This window comes from Pleurodeles waltl, chromosome 6, assembly GCF_031143425.1.
Source record: "Pleurodeles waltl isolate 20211129_DDA chromosome 6, aPleWal1.hap1.20221129, whole genome shotgun sequence".
NCBI classification, from domain to species: Eukaryota; Metazoa; Chordata; class Amphibia; order Caudata; family Salamandridae; genus Pleurodeles; species Pleurodeles waltl.
This window is the reverse complement of record NC_090445.1, coordinates 800,167,834-800,194,506: the sequence shown is the minus strand read 5'-3', so window position 1 is coordinate 800,194,506 and position 26,673 is coordinate 800,167,834. Positions and strand designations below refer to the sequence as shown.

General features: G+C 43.1%; 1 protein-coding gene across 3 annotated transcripts in view; it reads right to left on the bottom strand.

Annotated features, from left to right (window-relative positions):
* LOC138300266 (VPS10 domain-containing receptor SorCS1-like) overlaps nt 1-26,673 on the bottom strand; it is a 2,596,073-nt gene that overhangs the window by 308,340 nt on the left and 2,261,060 nt on the right. For all 3 annotated transcript variants that reach the window (XM_069239431.1, XM_069239430.1, XM_069239429.1), the window contains exon 19: nt 5,090-5,276. In XM_069239431.1, coding sequence (XP_069095532.1) covers nt 5,090-5,276 — 187 coding nt within the window. The remainder of the gene's footprint in view (nt 1-5,089; nt 5,277-26,673) is intronic.

Here is a 26,673-nt window from a genome sequence, read left to right as displayed (position 1 = left end):
TGGAACACAAAGCACTATCCTAATAGTGGTGAATAGTTACTGCTTTTACCGGTAGTTGAGCAGCAAGAGTGTTGTGGTGGTAGCATACTGTGTAGTGATCAGTTTGAGGAAACACTGGAGTGATCCCCACACGCTCACTCATTTAAAGTTCTGCTGCGGTTTGATTAACTCACAGTTGGCGTAGAACAGTTTGATGTGTACTGCTGTGCAGTGTATGTGTGATCTACACGTTCTGTGTGTATGTGAATGATACAATAAAGGGATAATGCAGTACTGTGCACTGTGTGTATATTAAATGCATGTGCTGAGTGTATGTGTGCCGGTGAGTGATACAATGCATAAGGGATGTGGTGCTGTGTAGTGCATGTGTGTTACATGCATGTGCTGTCCCGCATGTGTACCTGCAAATGGTAGAATACATGAAGGATGTAGAGCTGTGCAGCGTGTGTCTGCTGTGTGCATGACTGAGTGTATGTGAGCCAGTGAATGGTACAATATGTGGAAGACTCTGGGTTCCATTTTGGGAGACTCAGGGCTGTATGATGAAACATGAGGATAGGAGGTAGAGGTACCGCCAGACAGATTTCTGTGTTGCTGAATTACTGTATGCTCGATAGGACACACTGCAGGAAGGGAGATCCAGGTTAGCAATTACACTTCAAAGGGTTTGTCTTAATTTAGAGAGCAGTCACAAGGAAGGGGCCTAGGCACATGCCAGGATGAAAATGCAAGATGTGTGACCTGGTCGAGAGCATCATTGGAGGAGAGAGGCTGCTGTGGTGACCCTAGCAGACCTGCACCAGTATCTTTGCATCCCCCACTACTCGTGGTAAGAGCCTAAGAACTTAACCAGCGTGTAGGAGCATCAAGAACCGCCGGACACTACAGAACAGCATGTGAGGAAATTGAGGACAGCCAATCTCAGCTCGTCTGGGCCACGTGGGGTAGACTTACTGGACACAGCTGCTGCAGCACCAGTTCCCCTGGAGGGGGTGCATTCAGACTCTGGTCACTCTGATCCTGCTGGTGGGGTTCCCGGGGAACTTTCTTGCCAAATGGCGCTTTGGCGCTCGAACATTTTTGACTTCCATATATAAGTTGTAGTGGGACTCCTGAGATTCTGACTACAAGTGGTGCTTAACCTGAAGGTTTCTCATAGTGAATGGGGAAAAAGCACTATTGCTAACCTGAAAGGAGTGGGGCTCAGTGATCCACCTATTAAACACTAAAGCCTTAACCTCAAGGGACTGTGTGTATTATGACTGTTGTATTTCACTTTGTAGTCATAGATAAATACTTATTTTATTACAAAAACAAGTATTTGTCTGGACAAACATTTATTGCAGCTGCAAGTACTGTGGGTTGTGAGCCTGTGTTTACCTCTATGTGTCTACTGCCCTCCCCAGAAGTCTTGGGCTCCTCTGCCTGCGCTACCACTGAGAGTCAACTGCTGAAGAGGTCCTTGGCTCAGTATCCATGGTAGGTGGGGCCCTGGGACATCAAGAGTAAAAGGTCTCAACCCCCACTTTTGGGTCCAGTAAACCCTCCTAGCCTTGCACCCTTTGAGTGGAATATTTTTATAATTGTGATCACCCATCCTGAACATTAGAGTACGTTTTTAGGCCTTACTATGAACATTTACTTTAGTTTAAAAATTTCATTTGCAGGATGGAAGAGAACTACCCCATTCCACAATTTTCTTCCCCTGTTTTTCTTTGAGGGTATATCTGGAGGGGATTCATGTAATTTCTCACCAGTGCAGCTCCTTAAAACATTTACCTTGGGTCTGCACATGTTAAGCGAGCATTGCAATGCACTCTAAGGAGAGGTTCTTCCCAGGCTCCTCTCTTAGGAAACATTGATCAAGCCAGTATTAGTTAACATGTGCACTTTTCAGATACACTCAACACCTGTTGTGTGCAACATTAGACCTTTGTCTACATTACATAATTTATAAAGCCAAAGACTATTGTTTGATATAAAAAAATGTAATATATGCATTGAGTACTGGGTATTATCTTTTGTAGAATTTCAAGTTTTTGGCATATCAATTTATGTTGTAAATATATTTATATATATGGTAACATGAATTGTGTTTTCAAGCAATTCATCCTGAACATTCACATCTTTATGGTAATATTGATTGCATTTGTTGTTTTGTGAGTAGTGTTGCCCTGTAACACAACCATTGAGCTAATCATTGAGTCAATGGCGATTAGTGAGCCAAACTCATCTGCATAGCTAGCAGACAGAATCGTTGCTATGGTCCCTATTACTCTCACTGCAAGAATGTTTGGTGGCAACCACAGCAGTCTCGCAAAATTGATTGTGACACCACTGCTTCACAACTGAGACTTTTTCATGTTTTTCTATTTGATATGTGTTCTGATTGTTGTCTTATTTACACCCTTGCCCTATTTAAAAAATATATATATTTTTGTATAGCAATATGTCATTAAACTAAATTCAAGTTATTATTCATAGAATCTATAGAATTTTCACATACCAATATAGCATGCATGTCGATGTGGCCACCAAGGAAATCTTTACAAATATAATTATTAATTAACTAAAAGGTTTATGAAACACAAGTACTGTTAACATCATTATGTCACATCTACTGGTAGGGCCTAACACAAAGGCAGTACACTGATGTGCAGCTGTGCCCATGTTCACAGAATTTCTAATAAAAATGCTGTCCACGTGAAAAGAAACATGATTGGCACCAGGGAAAGCAAAATTATCAATGTGGCTTGCACAAGAGGAGCATTTGTCCATTTAAGCAGATCTCCTACTCTGATATTAGGCAGAATTTCTGTTCAAAACGAAGGTCCTGATTAGGAGAACGGCGGTCAATGTACTGCCATACCCATGGTGGCGGGTTGACTGCTACATGCTTGGTGGTCCGACCTCCAGATTAGGATGTTGGCTGTCAGACTGCCACAAGACAGCCGCCCCACCAGGATCATGTATCACAATGCATTTGTGTTGGTGCAAGTCATGGTCAAGCACAGTGGTGCTGATGTCAACATTGCTGTGTTGATCACGAATTGCCCTTCTGCCGGCCTTTCCATGACGGGGACCCAGCAATGAAAAGGCCAGCAGAAAGGCAAAGACGGGGCCATAGTGTGCCCCTGCAGTGCTCATGCCCAAGGTGTAGACAATGCAAAGGCCCCCACCACCCTCGGAATGCGCACTCTCTGCCATTGCGGCACCGACAGTGCAATGGCATTGGCCTCGGCTCTTCCTGAGAGACAAAGCCAATTCTGCAGCATTGTCTCCACTGGCCAGCCCGTTGGGGAGTTCATAATACAGCGGTCTGGAGGCCGCCCGCTGGGCGCTGGCCTCCAGACCACCGTATTGGCATTCCAACGATTGGACCACAAAACTCATAATCAGGCCCTAAATGTTTTGACGTTTGTGTTAGAGCAGATCGGATCCTTCCTGAGACACTCCTACTGTCCCCTTACAAAAAAAACTTAGCTTTGATAGCATTTGATATGTTGCTTGCTTTCAGTGTCTGAGATCTGTGGCAGAAATTGTGAGCCAAGGCCCCCTTGCACAATCGGGCAGCATAGGCATGTGAGACACTGCTTCACAATGGTCTACTCACTCTGACAGAGTTTAATCTTTGTGTCATGTTGATATATATGGGATAAAGTACCCCCTGCTGTATATTATAAGGAAATTACAAGTCACCAATTAGTTCCAAGACTGTATAGAGGAATGAAGCTGAAGGTCAAATTCCTTTACAAGGTTATGGAACTCCGAGGTGACTCGCAATATCCTTATCATACACAGCAGGGGTACTTTGGGCCAGATGTAGGTACAAACCAATTTGCGACTTGCAAATTGCGAGTCCTTCCGACTCGCAAATTGCAACTCGCAAACTGGTATGCAGAAAGGTGTCTCAGACACCTTCTGCGACTCGCTATGGGGTCGCAAAGACCCACCTCATGAATATTTATGAAGTTGGGTCGCAGTTTGCGACCCCATAGCGAGTCTAGGCACTCAAGGGGATGGTGGCCTGCTGGAGACAGCAGACCACCATGTCCGTGACTGCTTTTAAATAAAGCAGTTTTTTTTTTCTCTTTGTAGCCCGTTTTCCTTAAAGGAAAACGAGCTGCAAAAAGAAAAAATACCGAAACCTTTTTGTTTCGGTTTTTTCAGAGTAGGCAGTGGTCCATAGGACCACTGCCTGCTCTGAAAAAATATTTTTGTGAGCATTCACAAAGGAGAAGGGGTCCCATAGGGACCCCTTCCCTTTTGCGAATGAGTTACCATCCACTTCAAGTGGATGGTAACTGCGAGTTGGTTTGTGACCGCTTTTGCGGTCACAAAGCAACTCTACATCGTGATGGGATCGCAAATAGGAAGGGAACACCCCTTCCTATTTGCGAATCGGAATCACATTTTGCAAGTCGGTACCGACTCGCAAAATGTGATTCTGCATCGCGTAATGGCTTTTGCGCCTCGCAAACGCCGTTTTTTGCCGTTTGCGAGGCGCAAAAGCCTTCCTACATCTGGCCCTTAATTTCTTATAGTACATGGTCACCTGATCATCTTGTCTACAAACCACTTAAATTCTTGGTGTACGCAAGTACAAAATTAAACACAAAAAGCTGTTGATATTTGTTGCAAAATGATGTTAGAGACAGATTAAAACAAGTCAGTTTTTTTTTTTTTAAAGGTAAAGTAACTCAGAATGTTGAGAAACATGCAGAACGAGTCCGACTTTCCTATAATTACATAAGGAGAGGAAAAAATTTACATTTTGCAATTAAGTATCTCCTTTCTCCTTGTCACTGTGCAACTAGATAAACAGAGTGGAAGAAAGAAAAGCCACCTTTGGTTTTCCTTGTTTAAGCAATTGTTTTAATTATGCTCCATAACTTGACCTGCCTTTTCCCTCGGCTGCTGGTCCTGGGAGCAGGCACTGTAATAGCATTATTACTAAAATGGCCTCTTTTCATAACTACCCCCATTGTAAGCTATAACTCTCAACTGCAAAATATTACTAACATACTCCAAAGCACGTTTGCTAATTAAAGCATGCGAATAAAAGGTAACTGTGATAATCACAACATACAGGTTACGTGCAAGTAGAGGACAGCGCTATCGGATCCAAGGCTGTTTTCCACCTGCACGCTGATTCGGAAAATCCCGACGGTCTGGTAAACATGTTTAATTCCGTCCTCCATCAAACTGAGGTTAGCGTAGGATACTGCGGTGCCATCGCCAAAATCCACTTGCAGGTTGATTCTTTGAATATCCCCCTTAAAGAAAAGCAGAAAAAGTAAAGGTCAATTATTTAGAAAAGACCTCAAACTCTGCACTGACAGGTTGATGCACGTTGTGAAGTGAGAATGGAGAGCGCTGAGATGAAACAAGGAAAAGTGGCTGGATGCAGAGCGGTGTGCAATAAAATGTCATTCGCATGCCCTCAGCCAGGCCCAATTACTTGGGGGAAAAACGTGTATTTCAAGTCAAATCGTTCATATATTTTCAAAGAAATTGAGCCTCTATCTCTTCGGGAAAATATCACAAGCATTGAAGATGCGAAGCCTGACACCTTCAAAATAAGGTCTAAGTAATTGTGTTCTGCATTGAACCAGCATTTTTTTTAAAATATTACACTGCTTTCATACATGATTTATAAAGGCATGCAGCAATTAGATATCTGTTGCTAAATTGCGTTTCGCATTTTGACGGAAGGCATGTCATTGTTTAATTACAGGTGTTCTCATCTTGTGCAATTAACTCAGTTTATTAACTTAACATGAGTTAACCTCCACCTCAATGGCCATTAAAATAGCGATCGTGAGAAATTGACAGAATAAAATTGCTAGTGTAGTCTTTACTCATCCAAAAAGCAAGCCAAGCTTGTGAGGCAAAAACATGCAGCTTACAATAGGACAGTCTAGATGTCATAAAATGATCCTATAAAATAGTGTGAACAGGTATCCCGGATGTGCCCGGCCACTCCTGGTGTTTGCTCAACTGGCTCTGCAGATTTCACTAAATCCAGCACTTGTCCTGGTTTTTAGAGAGGACCGACTGGACAAACATTTGCATATTTTAGTGCAGGATTATGTAGCAGTTTTTTTCGGAAAACAATTGAATTAGCACTTTCAATAGTTTGTGTAAATGTTGTGGTTAACGTATTCCCCTTAGTGCTTCAATATCTGTGTTCTACATCCTTGAGTGTTGTCAATCTGCACCACTTAGTCGATGTGAAATTGTAGTTCTATTTTTGTGAAATGTCCCGGTTTGGGGTTTTAAAAATCTTGTCACCTTATCATAAAAGGCCACCACACACAACAACCCTTTCTGCCGTGTGACGAACTGCACATCAACATTTACCCAAATATTAATGCAGACAGTTGCTTTAATTTTTCAGTTTTAGCGATTACATTACATTTAAGGGCATGGCATTGGTTTCTTTGCTAAGTAAGGGTGACCTCTCTTGAGTGGTGCTCTTAATCTTAGTGAAGGTGGGAAGGAGTAAACCAAGAGGCAATAGAACAGTGAACAAAACCAATCAAAATCTTAATTAGTGGCCAGAAGAGAAGGAAAGCCAATTCTTAGACCTATGACATGCTTCTGTGTCTAGAGAAGAACCTAAAGACCGAGGTAACAGCCTTTTGCTGACATGTCTTTCTTTTGTTTCCATTCATGTTAGATATCATTTGCATCATGTGTTTATGTTCCTGGATGTTTGAAAATGAGTCTCTAGGTAGCAGAGGTATGCAAACTGTCCAAGTAGGGACTACAATCCTAGTCAGGGTAATTCAGAAATATACCCTAAATTAACATGTGCTCATCCTCCAGTGGCTTGGAACAGAGCAGCAAGGCTTAACTTAAGAAGCAATGTGTAAAGTATTTGTGCAACACTTAATTACAGTAAAACAGTGAAAGACATGGGAAAAATACTCCACGTCAATTTAGAAAAATAGATAATATTTATCTGAGCAAAACAAGACCAAAACAATAAAAATTCAATAAGTGGAAGTGAATTTTAAAAGACTAAGGCCCTCATTCCTACTTTGGCGGGCGGCGGTCGCCGCCCGCCAAGCGGGAACCGCCAGAAGACCGTACCGGGGTCAAAAGACCACAGCGGTCATTCTGACTTTCCCGCTGGGCTGGCGGGCGACCGCCAAAATGCTGCCCGCCCGCCCAGCGGGAAAGCACCAGCAACGAGGAAGCCGGCTCCGAATGGAGCCGGCGGAGTTGCTGGTGTGCGACGGGTGCAGTTGCACCGTCACGATTTTCAGTGTCTGCCAAGCAGACACAGAAAATCAATGTGGGGCCCTGATAGGGGGCCCCTGCAGTGCCCATGCCAGTGGCATTGGCACTGTAGGGGCCCCCAGGGGCCCCACGACACCCGTTCCCGCCAGCCTGGTTCTGGCGGTGAAAACCGCCAGAACCAGGCTGGCGGGAAGGGGGTCGGAATCCCCATGGCGGCGCTGCTTGCAGCGCCGCCGTGGAGGATTCACAGGGGCAGCGGGAAACCGCCGGGAAACCGCCGGGAAACCGCCGGCTTCCCTTTTCTGACCGCGGCTTTACCGCTGCGGTCAGAATAGCCCCAGAAGCACCGCCAGCCTGTTGGCGGTGCTTCCTCCGTCCCCTACCCTGGCGGTCTCGGACCGCCAGGGTAGGAATGACCCCCTAAATCTGAAAACAGTGCTTGGAAGTCACTAACACTCAAAAGGTTACTTGAGGCAAGCCCTTCAGCTCACTTTTACAGCTTTCTGCATTATCCCATTGTGATGCTTTTTCGTTTTTCTCTTCCTCTATCTTCCCCAGATGTGTCTTTTGCTGCCAGCAAATGCTTGGGGCAGAAGAATAAGCGCCGGCCCTAAAAAATAAGTGTGGGTTCTCCGCACCGGAAACAACAAGCACAAATTAAGCACTGCTGTTGATATATGTCAAAATTCGAAAAAATAGTTTACTTTTTTCTTTTGCGTATCTTCTCTTACTGTTTGCACATGGTGCCGTTTGATATTGGGCAAGTGCCATTATCAATCCATGAGTTGGGATTTAACCTGTCATTAAGGTAGTTTGGGTTTCTCTATCATTTCACTCTTAAATCTGTCTTTTTTTTTTTTTTTTTTTAAAGCACGCACTCCTTACTTGGCTAGCTTTACTTCTTTTGACCACATCAAACTTTTAGGAAACTTTTCAGTTCGACACTGTACAACTTACCAAAACTCCAAGCCCCTTATTGTGCAATCTGCATCATGTTCGATGGAACAGTTCCTGCAGAATTCATCATTCTGAACAAGTCATTTGATGTCATATTAGTAGGTCTTTAAACCAGGATTCCTGTGCTCTAAAGCACTTTTTGTCCAAAATAAACCTTTAAGCCATCTCTAACGCTTGTATTATGTTTGGTTTGGGAATGACTTCGCGATGTGTTCTCATTGTTTCGAATAAAGGAGTTGTAATATGGAAATTAACAAAATTAAATAACATTGAACCTTTGTTGCTGCTAACATAAAAGATTAACACACGTATGTACATACAAAGTATTCTCGTATCAGCAAGCACAGCTGTAAATGCTTGTACTTTTGTGCTGTATATTAAAGTATTCATCTCCACTCAGTTAACGAAAAGAACGTTCCATTCATCTAACCACAGACCTTTTTCATCCAATTTGCCGGTTCTGCTTCTCCGAGAACTTGACCATCCATTTTCAAAGGTTAGATAGTGCTTCTTGCATAAATGATTTGTTCAAAGAATTAGTTTTGAATGTACTATCGTAAGGGCATTAGACTTTTTTTTGTTAAATTATACTTCAACCTTTGAATCTGTTGAGTCAGTAGTTAAGCTTTCTGCAAGAAGGAAAGCAATCCCATTCCAAGGCTGGCCTCACCTTCACCGAGTCCCCCCAAGAAAGGGCCAGAACGCACAGGTTTCATAATGGTAATTGGAGAACAATGTAAGCTGAAGCAAACAATCAGTTTTATAACAAGATTTTAGCTAGCCATTTTCAATTTTTTAAAAACCTTTCAACTGGAAATGCTCAGATTGCAATACCTTTCTTATGGGGCAGAGTAAGACGCTGACATTTGAACAACCATTGCGTCCCCTCAGCAGTTTAATACAGCATACCTCAGAGAATGCAAAGGGCATAGAAAGAGCATTTTTCTGTTTTATAAATACATAATACATAATACATAGATAACCTGTGTGGTACTTATATAAGAACGGGAAGTTTTTCAGAAGCATTAGGTCCTATAGAGAATACAAAAACATTGAAATAAGTAACCGAATAAGGCTATGTTTTTAATTCCACAAAATTGTAAAGAAGTGTTGATCTACTGTATTCAGTTTGCGGATTTCAACAACATGGGATCCTGTGAATTAACCTTCCCAAATTCACAGTTGGTTAACATTATGAAAGAAATTCTCCTCAATAAATTCACTGTGGTAGTTCAGGTGGAGCTGTGATTAACAAGTTACTTACCTTCGGTAATTAATATTCTGGTAGAGACATTTTCTAGTTGGTAGATTCCTTACCTTTGAATTCCCCCCAGGCATCAGACTGGATCCAGAGATTTTTCTTTGACCAGTACCCTTGCGCACCATCTGGTGGCGTCAGTCAACTCCGCATGCGTAGTTGGTGTCGTGGTTGTCGGATGATGTCGCAGTTGTATATAGGCTCCACCCAGCGCACTGACATCAGTTTCTTTTCACGACTTTCCTTGCCAGTAGAGCAGAGCCGTGAAGAACACTGATATTGGTGCACCAAAACTAGGGCCCTGAAAGGGAGACCCTGACTCATTAAATCAGTTCACAAGCAGGGAGGATGGGTGGGTTGGTAAGGAATCTGTAACTAGATAATAATGTTTCTACCAGATAATTTGTTTTCTAAGGTAAATAACTTGCTCATCTGATAGAAACTTATATTTGCAGATTCCTTACCTTAGGATAGATACCAAGCAATACCATCCTCGGAGGTGGGCTGCAAACCAAGATCAGATTAAAAAGTCCTTCAGGACAGAATGGTCAAAGTAGCTGCCTCTACTGACCTGACTAGCCAGGCAGTAGTGCTTTGTGTACATGTGCAGGAATGCCCAAGTTGCTGCCTGGCATATATCCAGGACCGGAACTCCGCATGTCAACCCAGTGGTTGCAGCAGTTGTTCCGGTGGAATTCCACCATCCCTCCCATCAGCAACAGCTTGGGAGAATATGGCCCAGGACTACTCCAGGACCTGCGGCAGCACCTGCATGACTATATCCCATAAGGTATGAGAATAGCAGCCCAAAAGGCATGCAGCGTTCACAGACCACAATGTCAGACTGGAGCAAGAGGAAATTTCCTGAGTTGATACACTCTTTTTGATTCCCTATCCAGGGGTGCAAATGACAATGCACCTGAGGAATTCAGGGTTGTTCGGCACAGGCCGATGGCGGTGGGAGATTGTCCTGTTCACAGGAGCCCCTGTGCTGGGTTTGGACCTGCCACCCAGAAGGACATCAGTGAGGACTTCAATAAAAGGTAGGAGGGGTTCCGAGGTAGAAGCTCCAGGCTGAAATACCTGTCAGGAGGTCAGTCTTGACTGCCACAGAAGATAGCTCAATGCCAAGGACCTCAGCCACACTTCTCACCACCACAGAATAAGACTCTCCCTCCTCCGTAGCCAAGGTAGGGGAGAAAGCATGCCAGCAACAGGAGAGGTATCCAGACCACTAGCTTTGCTCAATTCCTGTGCCTAGTCCAGTTCTGGGTCTTCCAACTGGAATTCGAAAGGGTCCAGGTACCCCTCCATACTTTCCCCGTATCTGTACCCATTAGAATAAGGGTCAGGATCCAACCTGGGAAATGTAGGCCCCGTCGAAGACTGAATCTGTGTTGAGTGATGTGGGTCTGCCTCCGGGTCGGAGTCAGGTATCAGTATAGGCTTGACGTCAATGGTGGACATGACCAATGTCAGAATCTGACATCTTTGCCTGCGCTGTGGCACGACCAGCGCCGGCATGGATCTGGCAATAAATCCTGAAGGGCCCTCCGGAGCTGGGCCTGAAACTGAAATGGAACCCAAAGGCATCACAGAGGGGTCAATCTGTCCAAATATGAGGTGCATGGCATCATAGAACTCCTTAAGATGGGCAGGGGTTGCTCCAGCTCCCAGAAACTCCGGGAGGCCCAGAGTCGTCTCAGAAACAGACTCTGAAGATAGAGGCCCAGAGCATCAAGACACTTTCCACGTTGCATCATCTGAGCGATGGGACAATGTAAAAAAGCATTTGGTCTTCTTCAATGACTTCTTTTGGTGACACGAATGTCCTGAGGACAAAAGAGTGGTGATGACTCCGTTAGCGGTCTTGTGACCTCCCTCTCAACAGAACCCGGGAATGATACATAGTCCAGCGCCGGGCCTCCATGAGCTTTAGGGATGACTCCCTTAAAGCCTTTGAGCTCATGGCCCGGCACTTGAAGCATGACTTCGGGCCGTGGTCTATGCACCACAAACACAAGAGGTGTGAATCTGTCAGCGATGTCACCCGGTGACATTTGTCACACAGCTAAAACCGGTTTTCCGTGATATCCTCAATGCACCAAAAAAGTGTCAAGAATTCGACAAATCGTTGAAGTCAGTCAAAAAATGACTGAAGGTAGCTTTCTCTGGATCTGCACATAGGCTGGCATGGAAAGAAAAGAATTGATGTCAACACGCCGGGGTGTACCTATATACGAACACAATCTCATCATGGTGACCACAATACCAGCGACGCATGCAAAGTCAACTGATGCCACCTTAAAGCATGCAAGGGTACTGCTCAAAGAAAAATCTCCAGATACAGTCTGATGCCTGGGGAAAATTCTAAGGTAAGTAATCTGCAAATAGAAGTCTCTATCAGATACTGACGCCTCACCACGTTACTAGCTTAGGCTTTCTTTGTCCAGCAATGCTTTAGATGTCAGTAGGCCCACCGCCACCCACTACCCTTCCCCACTGCTACCAATGGTCAGGGTACCAGGTCAGCAGGATGCCTGACTTCTAGATCCCTTCATGCTTCTAGACCCTCCGATTCACACCCCATGGGTCTAAAGGAGGGGGAATGGTTGAGGACAGTCTAACTGTGCCATGATGCAAATGATATGGTACGAGTTTACATGCTGCCTTAGTGATGCAGGATAGGGCGGGAGCTACAGGAAAAAAATTGTTTAAAAGCAATTGTTACTAGGCTAGGAGGGATTGTTAACCATGCAGATGTGTTCAAGGTACCCCTGAATTGAATCTATATTATTTTTTCATGAGTGGCTTGCTACAATATATTAACCAACAATCTAATAGTTGTTTCTCTTTATGTAGCACATTACATTTTGAACTAAGCAGGAAGCAAACATACACTTTCATAGAGAATATCACACTAAAGACTAGTCATCACCATGACAATACCATGGGTGGTCACCATATCTGAATGAATAGGAGAAAGGAGCATAACACTTTGAAAAAGTGAATGGCAACGGAACTGCAGATGAAACAGCTACTTATGTCAAATAATGTTGGAAAAACTGAAAACAAGTGTGTTCCTGCCCTGCTTTTAAGAAAGGCAACCTGGTTGGAGAGAGAGGAGCTTGGATCAGTGTGACACAGAAAAACATTAGTGTATGTTCTGTCCTCTGCATATTAGTTAGTGTATTTTTATTTTGTAAACATCGCTGCTTGCTCTTTCCTATTTGTAAATGGAACAGTTCAAGCACTGGCCTCTTACCAGTCTCTCTCCGTAACACACTTTGAATGTTAAACTCCACAAGGTTGAGAGAGCAGAGTGGGCTCATGATATTGAGGGATTCTTGATTTGTAACTAAGCCATGAGTGTGCCCTCTGACACCACACTTGCCCTTCTGCAGAGTACCAGGATATGCGTTGGCATCTCTTGTGTGGTATCTCACATATGGCCTGTTAGAAATGTCCCTCTCTGCAGGGTCACCCCCCCAATATTTTGCCTTTTACCTTCCACTTTCTGCTGAATTTGTTTTTGTTTACTCTAGGACCCTGTGCAATTTACCCCTGCAAACAAGTGCTAGCATGTTCCACAGCATGTCCAAGGCCTGCCATTGCTGCCTGAATGCAATGTCGCACTGCCATGTGGACCTGGCTTTTAATCCCCATTGGCAAGCTTTACAAACCTCTTTTATCACATGTAAAGCATCCCTAAGGTGGGCCCTAGCAGCTTAAAGGGCACAGAGCTGTGTAATTAGAAGGGTTAATGTGTACTTTTAAGTTTTACATGTCCTATTAGTGAAAAACTCTCAGATTTGTTTTTCACTACTGTGAGGCTTACTACTCCTGCAGGATAACATTGGAGATTCATTATTACATTTAATAAGCTTTCATTCCTAAATGAGAGAAGGTGAATATGTCATGTTTGGTACCTATAGAATTGCAATGTAAAACCCTCTTTAATGGTAAAGTTGGATTATTAATTCCAATTTTGAAAGTGCCACTTTCAGAAAGTTGGTATTTTCCTGCCCTTAGCACCTTGTGCCTGCAGCCTGCCTGGGGTCACATGACTGGGTGTAGCTGACAATTAGACTAGGAGATTTCACCCCAGACAGTCACACAACAGTGGTATTAGGTGTGCTCAGTGAACTATTAACTGGCTTAATGGGGGGAGGGGTGGGCTGAGTACAGCCTCACTGGTACCTCAATAGGCTGTCCCCTGTCTCCTCACAATAGGCCTAATGGCCCTGTATTTTCACTGCAGCCGCTTGGAGCCAGGGAAGGGAATCAAGAAACCTCAAGAACTTCAAAGAACCTTTCTAGAAACATCTCCCACTTTATAGGAGCAGAGCACCTAGGTATAAAAATATTCATACTTCAGTTCACTCCTGGACCTGTGGAAGGACTTTCACTGGACTGCTTGCTGCTGTGTCCAGCTGTGCACTCTGCCAGACTGCTGCTGTACCTGGCAGGACTGCTTTGCTGCTTGGAGCCTACCTGCCTACCTGGAACCCTCCAAGGCCAGCCCTGCTGTTGAGTCCTGGAACTACATCAGCCCCCAGGACTACCAGAATTGACACCAAGGGCCAGTTTGTTGACCTCCTGTTCAGAGCCACAGGGAGATAACCTCCCCCCATGTCGAACCACACCTGGACCAAGCCTGAGTGAGTCCTGAACCCCCAAGAGGTCTCTATAAAATCCTAGACTCTTGGTTGTGGTCCTAGAGGTGACAGAATGTCTGCAATTGGAAGTTTTATCTTTTGGGAGCTATTTTGAACCTTACATTTTAAAACTGCTTAACTCCAGGTCTACTAATTGGATTTTTGTTGTTTTGATGTCAAATAATCTATTAGCATTTATTCTATTTTTCTAAATAGGTTTATGTTTTTTCTTGTTTTGGACTCTCACTTTATTACTGTTTGGGTAATGCAGAAATACAAATACTTTACACAATGCCTCTAAGTCAAGCGTGATTGTTTTTTATGCCGAGCTAATCAGAAGTGAGCACAGGTTTATTTAGTGACTTTATGTGGTACACCATGCAAGGGATTGTAGCTGTTGCTTTACCAGAGTCAACCAACAACCCAATTTCTCACAGGGCCTGATTCACAAAGGTAAATGTACACTGTTATGTAAATGTACATTTATTTTTGAATTCACAAACTGATTGAATAGCAAGTTTATGACTGCAAGTGCTGCTCCGCAGTTTAAAAGGTACAGCATGCCTATTTTTGTTTGTGTGTGGAGTTCTCTACCCTGACTGCTGAGCCTCTGAAGTCATACACTTACTATTAAATTGAAGTTTGTGAATTACAAAAAAAAAGTAAACTTACACAAATGCATAAGTTTACTTTTGTGAATCAAGCCCTTTATTTGCAATCTATGAGAATATGCTTTGGATCTGCAGTGATGAAAGTACAATGGAGCGGCACCATGTGTAACGTACCACACCAACCACTGATTTCTTGTAAAATTACATCAACAGAAACAGAGAGGAGACCACCATCATATTTGTTGGAATTTAAACTGCTTTATCTTTTAGAATGTTATATTGCATCGCTATTCTTTTGAAATAAAGAAAATTGTCTGAAGCCTTTCAGAGGGCTTTGAGGCAAACAGGGTTTACTGAACTCAACCGTGGGTGTTGAGGCCTTTTACTCCGATTTCCAGGGTTCTGACCTACTACAGATCCTGCTCAACTGGGCCAAGTACCCCTTCTGCATTTGACTCTCAGTAGTAGCTATGGTTGAGAAGTCAAGGCTCCCATGGAACTGTAGATACATGTCAGTGAACACAACTCATGACTCAAAATGCAAACAGTATGAATAATAAATCAATGTCCAGCCAAATACCTGCTTTTATAAGAACTAAAGTAGTGCTTTATTTCTAACTTCTCAAATGCAAACAGATGCAACATTCAAATACAACAAACGATCCCCCTTGAGGTCCAGCTCCAGTAGTTGTCAGGTGAATCCCTGTCCAAACCTCCTTCGTGCAAATGTGTATGGTTTTACCCCCCATTCACTGGTGGCCGCATTCAGAGAATGCACAGTATGAAGCTGTAAAAAAGAGCTCCCTTTGACTCTTCAGGATTTTAGTCAAGTGTGCCTATGGTGCAGCAGCACCTTCAGCATCAAATCCCCTGGGGCCCCCCACAAGCTGCAGCTCAAGTGTTACCTACTCCTGCAGCATGAAAGTGTTTGGCATTACAGTGGGTGCCCTCAGTGCGGGCACTAGAAAGATCAGATTGCGCTCGGTGAAGTCCGGCTGCTCACAGTATGCACTGAAGCATTAGGCGGGTGCAAGCACCCTCTTCGGACTGGTGTGGCTGCTCTCCCCAGCGATCGTAGCAGCTCCCAACGATGTGGTAAGTTAAGTTCTCCCCAGTGAGGGGATTTCAATCCTTTAAATCCCGACTGGAGTCCCATGAGGGCACGTCGTCCTCCTTGGCATCCAACTGTCTATGGGGTTAGTCAGGGCAGAGTCTTCAGGACAGTTAGACCTGCTGGTCACAGCTTCGCTTCAGTCTAGGGTGACGGCTTAAAATCTTTGATGAGCTGGTCCCTGCAGCCATTCCTGGCACACGGGGTGTTGTGGTATCTTCCAAATGCAATGTAGACTCCACAAGAGGAAATCACCCACAGCTTGACAGACCCTCCAAACATGTGGGGTTGCCGTTCTGGCGCTCACAACTCCTGGCACATTCATCACACAACTCCTTCAACAATGGGCACCTCTGGCATGCAAGGACACTCCAACAAGGCCATGTGGGCTCACACCATTCCCACATCGATCGATACTTGGCTCAGTCAATGGCGGACCTCCGAAATCTGGGGGTCACCGAAAATATTCTTGCACATGGCTACAGCCCAATTGGTGCACAGCTGAAGCCCTCACACGTTGCACAGGGAGTCCTTATGGTAGGACTCCCCACTGGACCTCGCTCTCTCCAATGCTCTCCTCTCCCTCACAGCGCACACTAGTCTTGGCAAGCAGGCAGGCACTAGTGGTCCAGGGCAAGTCCTCTTTGTTTTCCTGCATGATGTCCCCTCACCCAGAAGGGAGATTAGTAGGCTTTGGCCCCCAGTCCTGGCCACATGCAGACATCTTACAGACTTCCCCTTATCACACAGCCCATTTGGCTGCTTGGCAGATGTCATTCTGGACCTCCCACACTGAGAACACATCTCCAAACAACTGAGGACCCTCCCCTGGCTACCGGTCAAGAAGCAAATCACTATCAAGCTACTCACCCACACGTGCAAGGCCATACACAATGCAGGACCAGCCTACCTGAACCATCGCATCTCCTTCCACACCCCGTCAGATCCATTTGCTCCGCCCATTTGGCCCTGGCCACCATCCCTTGCAAAACTACAGCTGGAGGACGATCCTTCATCTACATTGCAGCAAAGAGCTGGAACAACCTCCTCCTGCACCTCAGACAAAGCTCACCATCTTCAGGAAGAACCTCAAGATGTGGCTCTTTGGATGAGGCTCCTCCCAATCCCCCCAGCGCCTTGAGACCCTCACGGCTGAGTATCTGCGCTCTACAAAAACTGATTGATTGAAATTTTTGGGGCATCAACCTCCCATTCTAATAGTTTTTTTCCAGAACAAATGTGATTTAGGGTGTGGGTCTTTTAAGTTTTATGTTGGGGTTCTGCTTCTTTTGAAGTGGGCACTTCTCCTTTACACCTTTTGTCATAAAAGACGTCAGTCACGGTAAGCATGGTTACAAAGCTGATTGACCCACAATACATGGGAATGACCAGAGTTCACACTTGGATGTCAGCCACAGTGATATGTACATCAAAAGGTTAATCCCAGCCCTACTCTTAATGATTCCATTATCAGCCTCATCTCCCTTCCTGGGATGTGTCCAGGCACCTTCCTTGTGATCTATCACTAAATCAAAGAACAGTCTTTTGAAATGTAAAGGGAGGCTCTTCCTTTTCCCACTAGTGTGTCCCCAAACAGCTCACAGGAATTCAGCAATTCACAAATCTGTCTGGGGGGATTCCTCGCCTTCTCATGTCTTCATCGGGCAGGCCAGAGCTTCGCAAAATAAAACCCAGGGCCCTCCAAACAATTTACCACTGCAGGCACACTCACTCAGTGTACATTCACAGCACAATTTAGATCCACCACTGCTACCTCTAAGTATTGTACCCTTACATGTACACATGCATTCAATACACACACTTAATCTGTGCACACTGTTCAGCACTGAAGCTTTCTGTCTTTAACCATGGTGTCTTATTCAGAAACACACACTTCCAGCACACATACTCACTAAGTGCGTGCTGCACAACATGTCACCCTTCATGTCTTGTACTTCGTTCAATCACACGTACTCCCAACACATGCTTTCCTTGCACACGAACTGCATAGCATTACATTTCTCATGTAATGTATTCACCTCAGGTAAAAATACACCTTAACACATGTACTAACCACACATGTACTGCTCCATCTTTTTATTGTACCCTTTACATACAGCTAGCGCAAAGTCACTACTCCTGCACAGAACTCCACATATTACCTGATATAGCCCAAGGATGAATTAAACACACATCAACTGAACCTTTAAAAAAGGTAAGCCTGTAGGCCTCACTCCAGTGACATAGGGTAAAAGGACCTGTTCGCTAATACTGGTACCTATATGGTACGATGCCACCATTGCGCTTCTGCTGCTTAACTCCTGGTGAATGCGGTAGCCTTCGACCACTTTGAGGGTAGTGCTTTGGGCACCTATCCCGGTCAAACAAGACCACAATCTGTGATAGAGGCCTACGTCACAGTGCATATGCAGGATCTCTGTTCGCCTATGACAAAAAATGTGCATTAAGGATCCAGACAACAGTACAGTTTGGCATTCAGGTTAGGGGTACGTCTTTACTATGCAGAGCAATTTTCTGTCCCAACAACAATCAAGTAAACAAAATGTCAGCCTGGATGTTCATATTTCCACTCTTTTGAGAAATATGTAAACTATTTGTTTTAAGTAAAGCCAGGCACTCCGTAATCCCTCAATTCCTTGTTTATGTAACACATCATTAAAGTACATAGTTTACAACCATAAACAACACATATGACTGACTAAACGTACACAAACCTCCATTTGGGAACTATGTTCAATATCATAACAGCTGTTTGTGAGTATTAAAATGTCATATGACCATCTTCCTCGAATTCCGTTCTGTTTTGAATGCTGGGCTAAAAGTGTAGGTTAAACTTCATGAAACTCTTTTAGCTAGTGACTGCTCTTAGGTAAAATTAATTGTGTAAGTATGAGTATTGTTATGTGTAGTAGTGAGTTGTGGTCTTGTAAATTAGCCTATGTGTGTACATACATACAGTATTTATTTATATATATATATATATATATATATATATATATATATATATATATATATACAGATATATATATATATATATATATATTCACAAAAACCCCGGGTGACAGTCACAGCCCATAGCACATTCCCAGAACAAACTTTAGGCTAGGCTATTAAGCATTTAGTAGCACACTGATGCTGCACAAAACGTGTTTGTAACACTTTGAGACTGAAATGGTTGTTTGTCGAAGATCACTGCTCTTTCTAGAAGAAAGCTCTCAGGACTGCCACTGAATGGACAACATTCAGTCACTAAGAAGATAAGCAGAGGTTAATTCTGCAGAAAAAATTATACAGAACATCATTCTGAAATAATCAAGAAACTGAACTAGTTTGGACTAACCAGTTAAACACTATAAAGACAACTCAGTTCTTTAAACAAAAATATACATATACTGCAGATTGTTCAACACCTGACCAGAAAATGGAAATGTTTGCCACACACATAGCTTATTTAAGGGCAGATATTTTGATTATGTATTTTTTAAGGAAAGTTCGATTAAGAATAACAGAACTGGTTGGGTCAGGCAGAGGTTGTCAGTGGTTTTCACGAATAATTCAAATATCCATACATGTTAGAAAGGGGGACTTGGTTTTAAGTTATTAAATCCCCATGGCAAGTACCAAAGTGCAACACACTTGTACTCCTTACATTCTTTAATGCGTAGCGGGCGATACAACACTCCTTTTTGATTACTTACCGATTGGTTCAAATGGATTTAGAATCACTTTGATGGACTTTTTGGTTTCCTTGCATCAGCAGGCAATATCATATGTTATTAAAAAACGGAGACTGTCTAGAATCTATATTTAGCAGAGATGAAAGGTGGAGTCACACCTAGGTAGTTATATTAGTTATTCTGGAAATCTACACTTGCTCTTCTCAGACAGTCCGGCTCTAATCCCACTGTAGCCAGTGCTTTAAATGGGCCGGTACTCTCCGGTACTGAGTACCGGCACATTTTTTATTTTGAGAGGGAGAGTACCGGCATATCTCAAGAAAAACGTAATACTTTTAATTGGAGAGTACCGGCACTTCTCAGAAACAAGCAGGTACTCTATTACAGAGTACCTGCACTTCTATTTTTCCATTTAAAGCACTGTAGCCACTCATGTTATCTCTAGGATCAAGGATAAAGTAATCCGATCCGTCCAATAAGGTCGGTGAGTTGGTCAATATAGAACTGAACTCAAAGTCGTATGATTCATAAGAGCTTCTTTCAATCCATCCTAAAAAACACTATGCAGTTTATGGTGGATTTGAGCAAATAAAAACATGAATGACGAGATTTAGGAAAAGTGTGTTTTCTTACTTATCAGGTATATTTAAATTGTAGCTGCCATAAATTGCAGATGTGGAGAGTCTAATCTGTCTATATTGCTTCAATGTCACTAATGTTTTTACAGATGAGGGCATAAATAAAAATCAGCTGAAAAATATTTTCCGGCTATACAATAAGTTCTGAATAACCACTGCCTCACAAAACAATGTGTATAGTTTATTAAAGCTTCATGAAGTTTGATCAAAATCTAGGCTCAATAAAAAAAGAGACATTCAGACCACCGGCAAGAAATTATTATTTTTTTTCTTTACATTTTTCATCCATTGGTTTGGGGGCACAGAGATACTGATAAATTTGTGGATCAGCCATGAACTTTTTCAGATAAAATGCCGCTCACAACAAACAGAGGCTTTATTGTAGTCCGAGTACATTCATAGTTCACATACCCTAACCTATAAGTTAAATGAGTCTGTCGGTGGGTCTAGCTGACTCCAGGGAATTATTAACAAACACGATTACCGACTAGAATCACCGATTGTGTAGTTGCCCACTGTTAATAGTGCCTCAAACGAGGAATGGTATTGTAAAATGTAATCTTATTATGGGTCATTCTCTCTGTTTCTCCCATTTCAGGCTAACGTTCTTCAATTTTCAGTAATTAGTAAACTTAGAACATATAATATAATAGCCAATTGTTGACAGATTGAGAATGGCTTTTGTGCCACTCAGCCCATATGTCCTTAACCCTTTCCCTTTTATAGTATCTCGAATTAGTCTTTTGCTAGGAAAATGACACTCAAAGATCTTAATAAAGGGACTGACCTCTCTATGAAAAAAAGTACTACCAACCTTCTCTGGAGCGTAATGTAATTATTATGGCACAATTACCAAATTCCTAAAAATTAATTTAGTTAAGCAGTGGGGAAAGCAATGCAGGGCAGGGTGCTTTCCCATGCAGAAGGCTGTGCGTTGCATCAAGGCCTGCTGGAGTGGGCATGGCTTCTGTTGCTGTCAATCATCCTTGATATTACAGGGATTTACAGCATCTATGACACACAGGGTAGATTATTGGCAGAATGGAATGTCTTGCTGAAAGCCTGCATCAATCAACCACAACCCCCAAGTGGAAACTGCAAAAGTTGTAGGAGGATGGGAGTTAGAATAGCAGTTGACCGTGGATCAGATATACTAGGGCACTCACAATACACGGGGGAACAGGATGTTATGGGAAGATTGAGTCCGTATTGCACACCCAATTCAACAGATCCCTTTTGAGAAAAAGGCTGCAGGAAATCGGATCATTAATCGTGCGTGCCACAGACTTGATTCGAGCTATTTGAGTTCTCATAAGCCGCAACCACATACAGCTAAATTGTAGGCTGTTTTCCCAGAGGAATTTCCAGCTCAGCCATAATAGTCCGACGCAAAACCAAAGGTGGTCTTCTAGGAAATGCATGCAATACATTTATAGCAAATACTCACAATAATAGCATTAATAAATGAACTACATTTTCTAAACAAAGTTGAAATAAGGGACTTTCTACAAGTAAAATGCCTTAAAATTAAGTTAAGTACGATTTAGGGATCACAGTATATGGCAAAAACTAAAACTGTTTTATGAAAAGAAGCAATCTAGTGTTAGATATTGTGGTGTGGTAGACCGGGACGTAAGCAACATTTACAATGGGCTGTGGCTTAGATGAAGTTTGATGGCATATCCCACTCTGACATTTACTTTGAACTCAATAACGTATGAGAAAGTACAGGATCTTCATTGAGTTTTGTGTGTGAGCTGTAGCCAAGAACGGCTCCATGAAGTCTGTTAGGTCTGTTAAATGGTCCCATTATCCAATGAAAATCAAGCCAAAACCTGCAGAACTATGAAAAACATTAAGATGAAACCACCAACTTCACCTGTATTTTGCGTCGGTATTGACACTTGTCCAGATCATTTAAAGATTACATTTTTCTATGTGCAAACTTTTATGAAATTCCAATCATTATAGTTTCTTTTAGTAAAGAGATCCCAATTATTTATGTTTGGTTTCTCAATCAACATTGCCCAGTGATCCCATTAACTCTAGTGCAGCATTACCAGTTTGTAGCAGTACCAGTGTTTTTTTTTTTTTTTTAAACTCTAGAGAGGCTATCGTTCCCATAGAGTAACACTGGGTTACCTTATTACACTTAAGTGACACTTTCAGTTTGTGAACAGATCGGGGAATACTTCTTCCACTCTTTTGACTTGGAATTTGAAATACTCCTTAATCGTAAAGTCGGATTTTAAGTTACTAATGCGCCTTTATGCAAGTCTCTAGAGTCACATGATTGTAATAACTTTACTGTGGTGTAATGTGCATACCTTTCAGACATGGGTACAAAAGGGCCTTGTGTGTGGGGAAGGGTTTTCCTCTCCTGAGCAGACTGGCCTGAAGAGTTGTACTCAGCCCTTACAGAGATTCACAGGATGGTCTAGGGGCTGAGCCAACCCCCCTTCCTGGCTTCTAAGGCTGCCTGCCACTGACACATGGGGCTGCCTGCCCTTTTGTTACCCTAGACAGATAGGAGCCAAATCCAGAAAAGGGGGTAGGTGAGACACAGAGGGCATCCTCCACCCACAGGCTTCCACTGGGCATTAGAATGATACCTTAGGAACCACTCATGATATGACATGACAGAACATTTCTGGAGCTGTGGAGCATTCAGATTGCCCTGCTGTCTGAAGCAAGCCTGTACCTGCTCGCCTTGAATCCAGGACCCGCACATGTGAATCCAAGGATCAGTTGGCTGACTTCCATTTGAACTACAGGGACAGAGCAAGCTTTTAGAGGCCTTCACTGCAACTGCCTAGCTGACCAGCACTGGCTGGATGGGCCTGTCTGACCATTGCTGCTGGTCTCTGCTGGAGTGAGCCTTGATCCTTAAAAGCTGGCCCACTAGGTTCTGGGGAGTAGGATGGCATCGGAGTGTACTCCTCCTCCTTCAAAACTGGAAAAAACTGGACTTGGACTAAGAGAAAGTAAACAGATTGAACCTGCTCCCTGTACCCGACCAGTGCTCCATTGTGGTTGGCCTGAACTTTTAACGTTGACTCGATCCAAAGCGACCAGTTAATGGTGAGGGGTGCCTTTTGCTTTTTGGTACTATTTTTAATCTGAACTGGACAACTGATAGCTCTAGATCTACTGATTATATTTTTTAAATTATTTTGGTGTCACTTTATTTTTAAGAGCTTACTCTATTTCCTATATTTGTTTGATATTTTTCCGGTGCAGTGTTATCACTTTATTACTGTTTGAGTCCTGCAGAAATACTTTACATATTACCTCTGACTTAAGTCCGACTGCTTTTGTGTTAAGCTACCAGAGGGTTAAGCACATGCTTATTTAGTGACTTTTTTGGTTCACAATTGGAAGGATAGAGTTTATCACTTGAGTGGAGCTCTCAGCTCTCTCGACTAATAACAATTTCCTACAGAGAGCTAATATTGAATGCAGGTTTTTACCCTGAGATTAAAAGAGTGTGGGGAATTTGATCAGAATGTATAAAAATCATGCTTTTTGTGCAGGCATGGGCTCAAGATTTATTGCTTAAGAGAGATTAATTTAACAAAACCTGAAGCCCTTAAAATATACAAAGTATTAAGATGGCAATGATTCTACAAGTATTTCCCTTCATACACATGTGAGGGGGGTTACTTTAGATTGATGATCCCCTAAATAGTTCATACAAATAAATTATTGCAGAAGGCAGATATATCTTTGTAGATGGAATGCTAGATGGAAGAACACTAACCATAGTCAGAGTGTATGCACCATTTGTAATACAATGAGTTTCCCAACACCATTCAATATCAAACTATGCTACCCTCAGTATGGTGGGGCTTCAAAGCACTAGTAAACTGAACTGTGGACAAGATGTTTACCCCATTTCCAAACACCAACACAGCTAAAGCACTTATCTCTTTGGAAGAGTGGTTGCATAAATGTAAGGATCCAAGAAAATGTGAGCATGAAACACAGTTACATATGAGCAGCTGATGTGAAGAAATTGACCCCATTAAAAATTGAATTCCTAGGTGCCTCGAGATAGAAGAGATCCAGAATGCTATTAAGTGGTTACCAAAATATAAAGTTCTCAGCAGATAGGGACTCCTCATAATGAAGTTTTACGCATTGTGGAATGCAATCTTAACCCCCCGGATGAAGTGCATAATGAGGGAAGTGTATGATATTGTAACATTCCTATGCCATGACAGGACCCCAAGCTAATTACATCATACCGCCACCTGCCACTATTAAACCTAGCATATAAGATACTCGGCAATGTAATCACTAATAGAATATACTTACAATTGTCTACTCTGGTACATCCAAATTGTTAGAAATTGGGTTGATGTTTGATTGGGGTATGAGCCTGGTCAAGGAGCAACCATAGTCCTAGTGAGGTTAAGATACAGTTAAACACTAAATTAACTTTTGTTCACCATTTGGTAGCTTTGCACAGAGCAGTCAGGAGGAACTTACAGGCAGTGTGCAAGAGCATCTATGCAAAATAAAAAATAAAAAATAAAAAACGTGAAAACAATACATAAAAAGATTCCACATCAGGTTAGAAAAATCTATAAAAATTTCATAAATAAAATAAATCCCAAACTACAAAACTCTAAACAGTAGAACAGGAGTTATTGAATTTCAATGTTTTAAGTAAAAACTGTGCTAAAACATACAAAGTGCTACTAAGGACATCTGGTCACGCCAAGCTGGGACAAAGTCACAAGTTCAGGCTGGCTACATGAATCCAGTGAGGCCCCCTGAACAAAGCACCTTAAGTCCTGGTTGCTGAGTGATGTGTGAATGTGTGTCGAAGATGTGTTGCGCAGTCAAGGCGATGCATCAGTTCCGAGCTATGGTGAGGCTGCGGTGCAATGTTCTGTTGGGTCGACATTGAGAATCCTGTTGACAGAGCTTGCAATGTGAACGCCGTGTCAAGAATGCATTACGCAGTCAAGGTGATGCATCAGTTCTGATGAGCAGCGAAGCTACAATGCAGAGTCTCAATATCATTGTCAAGGCTACCATCAACATGAGATGCAAAGAGCCTGCACCAGGGAAAGCATTTGCAAAGTGGCAGTTCCAAAGATGATGCAATGAAACCAAGATGTCAGGGTGATGCAAGTTTTTCGTGACTGGTCCAATGCACGCAGCAGTGGCAATGCATCGGTTCTGCTCGAGAATGTGCAGATCAGCCGAAGAGATGTGTTGGTTCTGCTAGGGAATGTGTTTCTCAGCTTAGGGGATGCGTTGGTTCTGCTGGTAAGTTTGTCACACCCAAGGATCCAGTACTGGGGTGGCACAACTTGGCAGGGCAGCGTAGACTCCAAATGGCAGAGTCAAGGTGCAGAGGCAGGGTGGTTGGAAGTCTTTTTTGTCTGAGACTTCAGATCGGGAGGCCAGGCAACTAGCCCCTGGAGTCTCTCTGGGTTCAAGTGATGCAGTCCGTCTCACTCAGCCAGAGGGCAGCAGTCCAGCACAGCAAAGCCAGAGTCCAGCAGAGTGCAGGTCAGCAGAGTAGCAGTCCAGAAGAATGGCAAAGTATTCACAATTCCAGAAGTGTACTGAAGTGGTGGTGTCCGACGTCCAGTACTTATAACCAGTGGTGTCTTTGAAATGGGGGCCAGGTAAAAGACAGGCCTTTGAAGTGCCCTTCCTACCATGTCTTCAGACTCACTACAGAGGGGTATGCAGCCTTTTGTGTGTGGACAGGGCACAGTCTATTCAGGGGAAAGTGAGGCTGTGCCCAGGTTCTCCCTCCCATCCAGTCATGATGGCCCATCAAGTCACACCTAAGCTCCCATTGTGTGTAGCTGTCAAGAAGGAATACACAAAGCCCAGCAGTCACCCACCCCAGACGTGATGAGACAGGCAGCAGGCACCAAATTTCTAAAAGTGACATTTTCAGAACTGCAATTTAAAATTTGACTTCACCATGGGTTGGGATTTTAAATTGTGAATCCAGAGACACCACACTTGAAGGATTTCTCTCTTTTGGAATTTAAGCTTATAAATTGTAATAAGGTAACTACAATGTTATCCTATGGGAGAGAAAGGCCTTGTAGTAGTGAAAAACAAATGTAAGAGTTTTTCACTACCAGGACAGGTAAAGCTTAAAAGTATACATCTTGCCTTTTAAATACATTGCACCCTGCTCTCTGGGATGTCTAGGGCCTACCTTAGGGGTGGTTTACATGTGTAAAAAGAGAATGTCTGTGCATTACAAAGGATTATTTTATGAGGTCATCATAGCAGTGAAAACCTGCACACACAGACTGAACTGGCAGGTCTGCCCCATGATTAGAGGGCTAATTAACTGGGTGGTACAATCAGTGTTGCAGACACCAGTAGCATTTAACTTACAGGCCCTGGTAACTGTAGTATCACTTTACTAGGGACTTGTAGCTAAATTAAATATGTCAATTGGGGATGAACCAATATTACCATGAATAGGGGAGGGAGCACAAGTACTTTAG